Source organism: Podarcis muralis, chromosome 6 (genome assembly GCF_964188315.1).
Source record: "Podarcis muralis chromosome 6, rPodMur119.hap1.1, whole genome shotgun sequence".
In the NCBI taxonomy this organism is placed as follows: Eukaryota; Metazoa; Chordata; class Lepidosauria; order Squamata; family Lacertidae; genus Podarcis; species Podarcis muralis.
Window position 1 is genome coordinate 56,976,914 of NC_135660.1, and position 12,062 is coordinate 56,988,975.

Below are 12,062 nucleotides of genomic sequence, written 5' to 3' on the forward strand. Positions count from 1 at the left end.
AAGCAGGAGTGGCTATACTTGCAACCACACGTCTCATTTTTGCAGTTACCAGTGCCTGTGTACTTTAGAATTCCTTTTTGGCCTAAGTGTCTAAATAGGAAAACCAAAGGACACAATTAATGGCTTCCTTGGACATCCAAGATATATGGATTCAGGATAAGTGCATCTGCTGTGCCTCAATGGGTAAAAAAGCAGCAGAATCCATTTATCACTATGCGCCTGGAAAGAAAGAATAAAAAAGTGCAGTATACTCTTGGCCACTTCATTTAATTGTTTATTTAATATTTTCCTGCTGCCTAGGCTGTTTACTCCTAACCATTAACACACTTCTGTAGTTGTTTAATGTGCTGTCCTTGTTTGCATCAGACTCAGACCAGGGTAAGAGAGACGTCCCTTTCATGGTGGGTCATGCATAGCTTTTTAACATGCTCAGTGTTTAAAAGGAGGACCAGAATGCTGTTATCAGTAGGAGATTTGAGTTGCCTGAAACCAACATTTAACCCTTGCTGTTCAGATTTAGGTTCATAACATTCTGCCAGTCTAGCCCTTAAAAACATAGTATCCCTTTTTTAAGGTTACTGTCCTGGCTCCCAGTTGCTGAAGAACGAGAACTCAAAGAAGGATTCTTTCCAAAGGCTTTACTGTTTAGATTGATGCAATACATATGCACATCACTGGTCTAAGAGAGAGCAGGGCACATAGCTGATCCAACGCTTGGGTACACAATGGCAGGTGAGCTAGCACACCCCTTGCTTTCCTATATAAAGGAATGTGGCAGGCTCAACGTAGGGCAGCAAATGGTTCTGCTCCTTAGCAAGCAACCTAGCACTCTGCCTTGAAGGTGGGTTCTGCTCCCATCTGTTCAGATCTCCCTTGGTGCCTTCAGAACTTAGGTTTGATGGCTCTGGGGTAAGCTGTGAGAGAGGTATTGTGGAGGTGCTCAGACAGCTGTGGAGAGGAAAGCAGGGTTGAAGAGGAAGGCAGGGTGCGCTGCCCTCACCCTGGGGGACCCATAGTCTCTTAGGGAACAAGAATCTTCATTTTGCTGCAGCAGACTAATACAGCTACACCCCTGGCCATTGGATCAGTAAATGTGAGGGGAATGAATTGATGGAAAGGTGAGCAAAAATGTTTGTGTATAGCAGGGGCTTCTAGACAGTGGGGAATTTCTGAAGTTGCTCGTTTTCAACAGATCAGGCAATCAAAATGATTATTCAACAATGAACAGCAGCTTCAAGTAACCTCATTGTTCCGTTGATAAAGTAAGAAAAAGAAAAAAGAAAATGTGACTTTCTGCCTCCATTGAGTTCCCAGGAAAATAACCATCACAGGACTGAGAGTTAACAGAGAAAACATTCTGATATTTTACCCTGAGAGTCAGTGGGTTTTCAGGAATGTTCTCAGGCTCAGAGCAGACCTCTGGCTGCTGGCTGGCTTCATGTTTCTCATGAGTAACATCTGGCTCATGAGCTGTGGAGGTTGTTACCCTGTCGATTGTCTTGTTCATCTCACTTTTCTGATGCTCTTTCAGCTTGATAGCCAAACCACAGAATTTGTAATCACCTTTAAAAAAGAGATAGATGTTTATTAAGGGGGAGCAGTTAATTTGAATTTGGGTCTTTCTTTGCTTCTGGAATGTGGTTTCTGAAACAAAACCGTCAAGTTATATATTCTTCAGCATTTTAGTGAGAATTTATCCTGATAAACACATTTTTGTATGCAGTTTTGGGATAATGTACATGTTTTTGCAAATAATTCCCCCTAATATGATGCATTTTTGTAAACAATGGTTGGAGAACTGCATTGCAAAATTTGGATAAATGTGAATTTTGAAAGATAGCTGTGTTTTGCTTCACCTATTGTTCTGGAAAATGTTTTGATAGATTTGGAGTTAAATGCATACTGAATCAAATTTATCCTTCCCTAATGGTGGCCACTAACACATTGCCAAAAAGAAGAAGATACATCACAGAAAAAGAAAGAAAATAAAAAAGAGGACATAGATTTGTTTTTAAAAATGCATTTGCAAATACATATGCAAATTTGGAAATAATTACTAACTTTATGGTTCGGTGTAATGATGATGATAATTCTTATTATTTATACACCATCTATCTTACTGGGCTGCCCCAGTCACTCTGGGTGCCTTGCAACATAATAAAAACACTGCATAATTTCAAACATTAAAAACTGCATGTAGACATGTAGCAAAATGAGGTGCCAGAATCCTGAGAAGCAGCAATACTAGAATTGTGTCTTCGCACTGAAGGTGGTTGATGCTATGTTTTGCTGCTCACCAATATTTAAAGCAAAACCCCTGCAAGCTGAAAAACCAACCAACCTTGGCACATTGAGGAAAAAAGCTTTTGTTCTAACGCACTTCTTGCTATGTAACTTTTCTACTTGCAAGGAAAAGCTTTCTCACCACCTCTGCCATCTGAATGCAAACTACTTTCCATTTACAACCTTGGTCCCACCTCACTCCACTGCATGATCGTGGGAGCCTGAGACTGCTGCCTAATATATTGCTTTACAGAGCAGGCGGAGGGAAATATATGTTGCTCTAATTGATAATTATAATTTCTATAATTTACAGTATATGATGCTCCTGGAGTATTCAAAGCACTTCACACAGATTATCCCAGAAATCTTTACAACCACTCTGTAAAGTACAATAGCATCATACCAGAATTATTATTTTTAGTACCACCATACTGCCGATGGTGCAGGGAGAGGGGCAGAGGGGAACAACTGGAGAACAGTGGCTAGCCTAAGGCTACTTAGTGAGTTCATGGATGGGGGAGAACTAAAGTCAGAAAGCTTAGCTCACAGGTCACAGCCTTTGCTGCATGACTCTCAATAGCTCATACACTTTGAACCAACTAAGATTTACTGCACTGATGATGGACTACAACAAAATATGTATATTGTATTCTTCCTCAAGTTCTTTTCCCTTTGGTCTTGCAGCTGTTGGGTGTTTTTTTCATTGTTCCTGTATTGATTGACATATTCAAGTCCTTATTTTACTGCAATTACTTTAAGATGAGAAACTAATAAACAAAATGCTAAAATATGATTTCGGTTCATTAAAAATGTAATCAATATAGAAGGTTATTAAAAAATGTTTTCCTCCTTTATAATCAAGCTTGATTGATTGCTCTTCGACAATCAATATTTCTTGCATAATTTATAATCCCAAAAAGGAGTTTATGCCCAAAATGCGAATAGATGTTTTCAGCATTTTACAAGCTAAAAATACAGAATTAATCCAAAATGGCAAATTCTCCTTCTGAAGAACGCTGAGACATGCCCCTCTTACAAAAGTGACAATAAGCTTGTGTTTCCTGTCAAATGGTATGATTCAAGATATTAAATATCTGGGAAGAAAGCCTATTTCAGATTGTTTCAAATGATCAATTGCAGTAAAGAGAAAATACGTTTTCCTTGTCTCATGGCAGAAGCTTGATACTCTTTTTTTCCAAACAAACAAATCAAAATATAAAGTTGTTTTCTGCACCTGTTTTACCAAGTTGCAAATCCTCTCCCATATTGATTGTTTGCCTTACTTGCACATACTTTTGCTGAGCCAAGATTCTGAAAATATTTTTCCCTGAAGAGGGGTTTGCAAGGTAAATTGAAAAACTGAACATTAGTTTCAGATATTTTTCCAGACCAGGCTGTAGTTGCAGTTGGTGAGCACAGTGCCCATGTACCAATTATCGTGCATATATTTCCATTGTACACAAAGATCTGTTCCTAATGCTGCAACGGAAGGGAAATACATAATGTGACCTGGAGCTGCTGGGCAGCAAGGTCCTCTTGATTCAGGAATCCTAGGGTGTCAGAGAGGTGAGATGGGCATAATATATATATATATATATATATATATATATGCAGGTTTTGGTGTCCTCGGGTGTCTTCCCGTGTAAAAGATGGGGTGTCTAGGCGACGTTTCGACGAGGTCTCACTCGTCATCTTCAGGCTGGTGCTTTCGGCTTCTTGTTACTGGAACAGAGCAGGATCTCAGTGTTTGAGTTCCTATAAATACTGTTGAGGAGGTGTGGCCTCCTATGTTCTGGGCAGAGAGGAAGTTCCCAGGCTAGTGTGCCTTTTCTTCTTTTGTTCCTTAATTGCTTGAGGGATATCTTGAGTGATTTCTTGAGTGATATCCTGAGTACCACTTAGGTGGGTCATTAGGTGTGGATTAGTTGCTAAAGCCTTTGTGTCTTGACCTCTTGAACTTTGTGAAGAGTTTTTCTGAGAAGATGGGTGTACTACATTTAGTTGTGCTCTGGCTTGGCTTCGTGTATAGGGGCGAGCTGTGGTTTTGTGGCCTGTGCCAGCCAGATCTGTGTAGGGATTGCAGGGGGGTGTAGCATCCGGAGGTGCCACCATGGTTTGGCTACTGGATGGTGTCTGTAATTTATCTGTGGAGAGGGTCTGGGTTTGGGTCTGGTGTGGTTGATTGGTGATGGCGTTCTGTGTGCCTCTGGATCTGGTGTCAGTTTTTGTGGGGAGGGCTAATTTCCAGATGTCTGGCAAGCGGGATGTGTCGTCACGCTTGTTCATGTTGTGAGGGTGTTTCTCTATCTCGATGGCTTCCATGATTATTCTCTTGTGGTGATGTTCCATGTTAGAGAGCAATTTGGAATCTGCAAAATTAATTTCGTGTCCTGTTTCTTTCATGTGTTGGAAGAGAGAGGAAGTTTTTTCTTCTTTTTTGACGGCATTCTTGTGTTCTGCGATACGTGCATTTATTCGTCTGTTTGTTTGTCCAATGTACGTGGCTGGGCAGACTTTGCAGGGTATTTCATAGACCCCTTGGTTTTCCAACTGGATTTTATCCTTGGGGTTTCTGAGGATATTGGCTATTTTTTGGTTGGCGCAAAAGGCTGTTTTGATATTGTGTTTATGGAGGATTTTGCTAATTTTATCTGTAGTGCCCTTGATATAAGGAAGGAGGGCCATGCCATTGTTTTCTTCTGTGTCTTGGTTTTTGGGGGGTGTTTCTTTTTGGATTAGCTTCGTAACCCTGTTTTGCTGGTATCCATTGGCAATTAACACATTTGAGAGAAAAAACTGACACCAGATCCAGAGGCACACAGAACGCCATCACCAATCAACCACACCAGACCCAAACCCAGACCCTCTCCACAGATAAATTACAGACACCATCCAGTAGCCAAACCATGGTGGCACCTCCGGATGCTACACCCCCCTGCAATCCCTACACAGATCTGGCTGGCACAGGCCACAAAACCACAGCTCGCCCCTATACACGAAGCCAAGCCAGAGCACAACTAAATGTAGTACACCCATCTTCTCAGAAAAACTCTTCACAAAGTTCAAGAGGTCAAGACACAAAGGCTTTAGCAACTAATCCACACCTAATGACCCACCTAAGTGGTACTCAGGATATCACTCAAGAAATCACTCAAGATATCCCTCAAGCAATTAAGGAACAAAAGAAGAAAAGGCACACTAGCCTGGGAACTTCCTCTCTGCCCAGAACATAGGAGGCCACACCTCCTCAACAGTATTTATAGGAACTCAAACACTGAGATCCTGCTCTGTTCCAGTAACAAGAAGCCGAAAGCACCAGCCTGAAGATGACGAGTGAGACCTCGTCGAAACGTCGCCTAGACACCCCATCTTTTACACGGGAAGACACCCGAGGACACCAAAACCTGCATTCTTGTACCCGTGAAAATCTACGAAAGCATATATATATATATATATATATATATATATATATATATATATATGGTGTCCTCGGGTATCTTCCCGTGTAAAAGTTGGGGTGTCTAGGCGACGTTTCGACGAGGTCTCACTCGTCATCTTCAGGCTGGTGCTTTCGGCTTCTTGTTACTGGAACAGAGTTACTCTGTTCCAGTAACAAGAAGCCGAAAGCACCAGCCTGAAGATGACGAGTGAGACCTCGTCGAAACGTCGCCTAGACACCCCAACTTTTACACGGGAAGATACCCGAGGACACCAAAACCTGCATTCCTGTACCCGTGAAAATCTACGAAAGCATATATATATATATATATATATATATATATATGGATGAGAAGAGAAAAATACATGAAGTTGGTGTTATCAAGATAATGGAATTAGAATAATCCCTAATTTATCTTTCTCAACTGTCTAAAATAAAATAGTTTGTCCACTGGGCAATTTTTCATTGGATACAAAAGGAGGGTAAAATATATGGATAAAGCAGAAGGGAGTGGGAAATGAGGTCAGCAACCCTGAGAGTATCCCTCTATCAGCCTATGGTACAAGCTGAGTTGTATCTCAACACTTCCAACAACAAGCATTTACAGGGATGGAGAACCTGTAGTCCTCCAGATGTTATTGGACTGCGGCTTTCATCATCCCTGAACATGGCCACACTGGCTGTGCTAAAGTATGCATGTTTGGGGATTCAATACAGAAACATGGGACATCAAAATACAATATGTGTATTTTGTTGTCTTATTTCTTCTTATTTGGCCTCAATAGGCCATGGCCAATGTTGAGAATTTATACAAATGCATTAAGTGAAGCCTGTTGCTCTCCAAACTACAGTGGTACCTCAGGTTACATACGCTTCAGGTTACATACGCTTCAGGTTACAGATTCCGCTAACCCAGAAATATTACCCCTGGGTTAAGTACTTTGCTTCAGGATGAGAACAGAAATTGTGCTCCAGCAGCGCGGCAGCAGCAGGAGGCCCCTTAGCTAAAGTGGTGCTAAAGTTAAGAACAGTTTCAGGTTAAGTATGGACCTCCGGAAAGAATTAAGTACTTAACCTGAGGTACCACTGTATTTTCCTACCTTCAAAACAAAAAACCAACAACAGACAAATGCAAACAAGCTGCCCATTAACAGCTCTGCACCTTTTACTCTGATCATATTTTAACACGCCACAAAAGCTAGATTCCTAATACCCAATGAAAGATTTGCAGCTTACCTTTTGGGAATGGATCTTTTCTGTAGATATCATTTTCGCCCAGAGCCCTTTTTGATAAAGCCTTTATATGATACCCGTGATCAGAAAAAGATGTTTTTGGTTTCAGAAAGCTTTGGGTCTGACTCTCTTTGGACTCTGAAGTGCCTTTGGGTTGATGTTTATCTTTCAAAGAAATGCCACCTTCCACCATGAGTTCTTTCTTGGACGATTGCTCCAGAAAGGAAGCAAGTGCTGTTTCATAGTGTCTGTCTCTTATGCACTGTTTTCTGTTGCTTCCTGAGGATGCTTGTGTGCCTATTAAAAAGTAAGAGAGGGAGAGGAGAAATAAAAGTAAAGCAATGCCTGAAACATAACTTCACTGTCATGGTTCCTTCTGCAAAGGTCCTTCCAACATTGTTTGCAGCACTGCATGAATTATTATTATTATTATCATTATCATTATTGTTTATTAATTATTATTATTATTTCATAAATGTATCCCCAAACCCTTGAAGCAGTGATGCTGTGCCACTGCCACAGGAAAACAGTGTGATATCATTAGCCTCTTCACTTCCTTGTTCTCTAAACTGCTTTTAATCATGTTATCCTCTTTCCTAACAAGACTACCTGTGATTACAAATTAATAGCTTCCTAACCAGCCCATATACCAACATTTCATTTCCACAGCACAAGATTGTATACTATGCAACTCTAAGAAACCCACTGGGGAAAATAATTGCCAAGAACATAGAGCACGCTTCATAAAAGACGCACTGTTGGTATAAAGCCAAATTGATTCCGCAAACATATTTCAGTAGTCCATTGAAGGCTTGATCCAGGTATTCCATTGCAGTGTGGTTACACTGGCATCTTCCAGACATACATTTAACATAGAGAAAACATGATCTGCAAAGTTGCCCTATAGGGCTTCTTGGCAAGGGAAGAAAGGAAGGTTAGGTGAACAAATATCATGCCAATGAATGAATGGTGATCCACCAAGACTGTTAAGCACTATTGGGGCTACTGTGAAAGAAAGACTGCAAGACCCCAGACTCACCCAAAGTCCTCCACCCCCACAGTCCACACAGGATCATTCAGTTGAGAGCGATTTTGAGTCCAAGACAAGACAAAGTCTTGTGTACTTGCCACACCCATCTCCTCCAGAAGATTTTCCATGCTGACCGGGAGCACAAACCACATACCATGGCATCAGTGCCAATCCTAGTTGCCCCTCTCTGTGGGGCTTTTTTAGTGTGCAGCTCATGCAACACTAGCAACAGGCTTATAGGTAAGTTTAGAGATGCTTCAAAAATTAACTGTTCAAATGCCATCATTGTTCATGAATCACCATGCAAAATTCTATGGCTTATGTTTCCCACTTTCTGTAACCAACTGCAAGGTTCCTAGGTATTTCTATTCTAGGCTACTACAAATATACATCCCCCCTCTCCCAAACCTGTCTTGCTAGTTTGTGCACACATGATTATTTGTGTGTGTGAGGGAGTGCACACATGCACACACAAAAGTGGTTGACTCCCTATATCCTTTTCCTAAGCTCAGCTTGTCAATGTGTATCCGTGTGGAGGGAATGACCATACTATTTGAGATGAGCTGCATTGTTGGGCTAATAAACACGACAGCCTCTCAACAAGGCATCTGCCTTACAACAAAAGCAGCAAGAAAGGGGAAGTTTGCAAGCTTCGTTTATGGAATTAGATAGGATCTGGCCTGAGATGGGCATGGGCATGCATATTTTCAAGATTCACAAACTACCAGAGAAAACTTGATGGGGAATTGAAAATGACATTCAATTCGTATGATACCTGTTCAAATCTATTTTCTTGAAGTTGGCTGAAATGAACTACATGGATAAGACTGCAGTCACCCTTATATGTGGCATCTGATGGTGTTGTTGTCTAATAACAGGGAGCATTCCTCAACACCAGGCAAACTTTACAAGGTGGCCACACCACACTCTCAATTCACAGAAGAAGATAGCTGCACATTTTGTCCCATAACTAACTTTCTAGGAGGGCTAATGAGCTTTAAAATGAAAGCTCAGGGTCTTGAGAACCTGACAAGGGTTACCAAGGAAAGCATTCATGGGCATCATGGCACCCATCGGTGCCAGGATGGTGACCTCTGTTGTATGATAATTTGCTGAGGATCCAACATGTTAGTTTATACATTTCTGTGTTGTTATCTCTGTAACAGAGATCTCAAAGTTTCCCTGTAACATACATTGTTATCTCTTGATAACTGAAAACTACATTAGCTTTCCTATTTCCTTCTCCCCCACTCCCATTTCTGAAACATATCTAATTTATTATCTCTTTCATTAGAATTATCCCAGTGGGAGCCACAAGGAGTCACTTACTGGTTCAATGAACGTCCTGGTAATGGAATTAGAACGTTGCCCCTTAATTACAGCAGCTAAGCTAAAATAAAACTTTTAAAAAACCTCTCTATGTTGAAGCTCATTCTGCTTGGCAATAGGAGTCCTCTCCAGCTGTGATTTCTATTAAATTCTGGTGGTTTCGCTGCAAACTCTTTTCTGCAATCAGGACTGGTTCAAGTTATCTGGAGCCACTCAGCTGGAGCCCAGATTCCATGCAATCGTTCACTTTCCTGTCTCCTATGTAAGTCTAATATTAAGATTGCACAATCCACGTCTTATTCACAGATCAGTAAAAGGTAACGGGGCTTGGGCACAGAAGCATAGAGAAAGGAGTTTCACTGGGAAAAGACAGGCAGAAGAATACATGTGCAAGATAGAAAATAGGGACCAAATACAAAACCACAGGGACAGTGTTGTAACTTAGTCAGCAAAACAGTGCTAAATGGCAAGGCACACACACACACCCCGCAAATGAAAATGGAGGAGGGGATCTTCGAAAGTCGGAACTGTGGGATAATGACAGTCTGACATCCCTGAACTTGTCAATTAACCAATTACACACTGCATCCCTAATATGTAAAGGTAAAGGTAAAGGTACCCCTGCCCGTACGGGCCAGTCTTGACAGACTCTGGGGTTGTGCGCCCATCTCACTCAAGAGGCCGGGGGCCAGCGCTGTCCGGAGACACTTCCGGGTCACGTGGCCAGCGTGACAAAGCTGCATCTGGCGAGCCAGAGCAGCACATGGAATCCCGTTTACCTTCCCGCCAGTAAGCGGTCCCTATTTATCTACTTGCACCCGGGGGTGCTTTCGAACTGCTAGGTTGGCAGGCGCTGGGACCGAGCAACGGGAGCGCACCCCGCCGCGGGGATTCGAACTGAACCTTTAGATCGGCAAGCCCTAGGCGCTGAGGCTTTTACCCACAGCGCCACCCGCGTCCCTAATATCCCTCATATCCCTAATATGAGACACTTCCAAAATATCACCCACTAGTTATAAACACAATAGCAAGACTGCATTGCAGCACATGTATAGGTTGGAGTTCCTACTTTAGTGAAGAAATATCTACATTTGAGTTGTTAGCCAGAGACTCTTGTATTTGTATCTCACCCAGTCTGGCAAGTTGTTGAAACTGTTCCCCAAGGAATAGATCTCACAAGGGGAGAGAGTAAGGAACATGTGTATTCACTGAGTTATAAAGCAATGTCAGTTTCCTATCCAGGGGTTGATTACGCAGAGACAGACTGTGCTGTAGTTACTAGCTATAGCAATTTAAAGTGTTAGTTGCAAACACAAGCGAAAATCAAACCCCACAGTCTGTGCCATTTATCTGGCAAAGATGTGAAAACATTGAGTAATTTTTGGAGCTACATTTGATAAATATTTTCTTTTACCAATTAAATCTTTCAAAAATGGACCCAAATCTGGCTCTTCCTTTCATATAAAGAGCCAAAATAAAACACAAACAGCTGTCAATTATTTGCTGTCAAGTATGTTGCAAATAATTTACAGGAAACTCACAGCCACACACAAAACAGAGAAAGGGGTGCTTAAAAAGCTGAGATCACACTGCTCACTTTTCATATTCTGGGAACATTTTCATTGTATTGTTTAGGGAATAAGGCATGAATCTCTCATTAAGAATATCTAGAGTGGTATTTCTAGCTCTCCAAGCAACAAACTGGAAATATATGCAACCCACAGAGAACAGCTCAAATTGCAATTGGATGGAGATAGGGTTTTGCTATTATCCCAGTTGAAGGAATACTTTAAAGCTAATGAAAAAAGACATGAAAGTCTAATGCAGAGGGAAACCTGTGAGAACAAAATAGCAGAGACAAAAAGAAACGCTTCCATTAGCAAAATGTGTGTCTGTATGTGTATATATTAACAACTGCACAATTTACACAATTTGTTGATGCAGTAAGATACAAAGGGGGGGAAACATAAAGGTCGCAACATGCTTTCCCCCCACTCAACTCTTCAAAGTTTCATATATCCCAAATGTGCCCATGCTATTTTTTATTTGGGGTTCCCCCCAAAAAATAAACTAGCCATGCCTCGAACCAACTTTGCAGCCTTCCTTAAGATGGCTTTTTGATCATGCTGTAGAAAAGCAATCTCTTTTACAAAGCAAACATTGCCAGGCAGCTGGTCCTTATTCTGTGATTATTATTATTTTTTGTAGGAAAATACTTGTTAAAGGAAAATACTGTCGTGGGCAGTTATGGGTCGTCTTTTCTGTTTTTAAAAAGGCAGTGCAAAGTTACCCGCAGTCCTGGCTTCTCCTGCATGGTGCCCAGGGCGCAACAGTGCTTAGCACTTCTCCCTAGGTGCCTGCCCAAACCTTTCAACCCTCCTGTTTGTTTTTCTTAATCCTCAGGCAGCAGGGCACATTTCCCCTGTGGTCCCAGAGCTCTAGCACACATGGGAGAAGGGCTGTGGGTCAATGGGAAAGCAACTGCCTTGCATACAGAAGGTCCCCCCCCCCCAAATCTCGGGAATGGTACTTAACACCCCACGGAGCTGCAACACCCAGGACCCTTAAACTATAGTTCTGCGGGGGGGGTTGGGGGGGAGTCGTGTGATTTAAATGTATGATGTGCATGCTGCTATCAGCCTTAGTTTCTAAGGCTATAACCAAGCCAAAATGCATGTAAATTGCATCATCTTATCATCTTTCCCCTTTTACCTGCTGCTTCCTCTTTCTTCTATTTCCTCTGTGTCA

At 41.7% G+C, this 12,062-nt stretch overlaps 1 protein-coding gene across 2 annotated transcripts in view; it reads right to left on the reverse strand.

Moving 5' to 3' along the window:
- The window catches only part of C6H10orf90 (chromosome 6 C10orf90 homolog), a 150,896-nt gene that overhangs the window by 31,253 nt on the left and 107,581 nt on the right, over positions 1-12,062 (reverse strand). For both annotated transcript variants that reach the window (XM_077930358.1, XM_077930359.1), the window contains 2 exons: positions 6,959-7,252; positions 1,370-1,563 (listed from right to left, as the gene is read on the reverse strand). In XM_077930358.1, the coding sequence (XP_077786484.1) occupies positions 1,370-1,563; positions 6,959-7,252 (488 nt within the window). The remainder of the gene's footprint in view (positions 1-1,369; positions 1,564-6,958; positions 7,253-12,062) is intronic.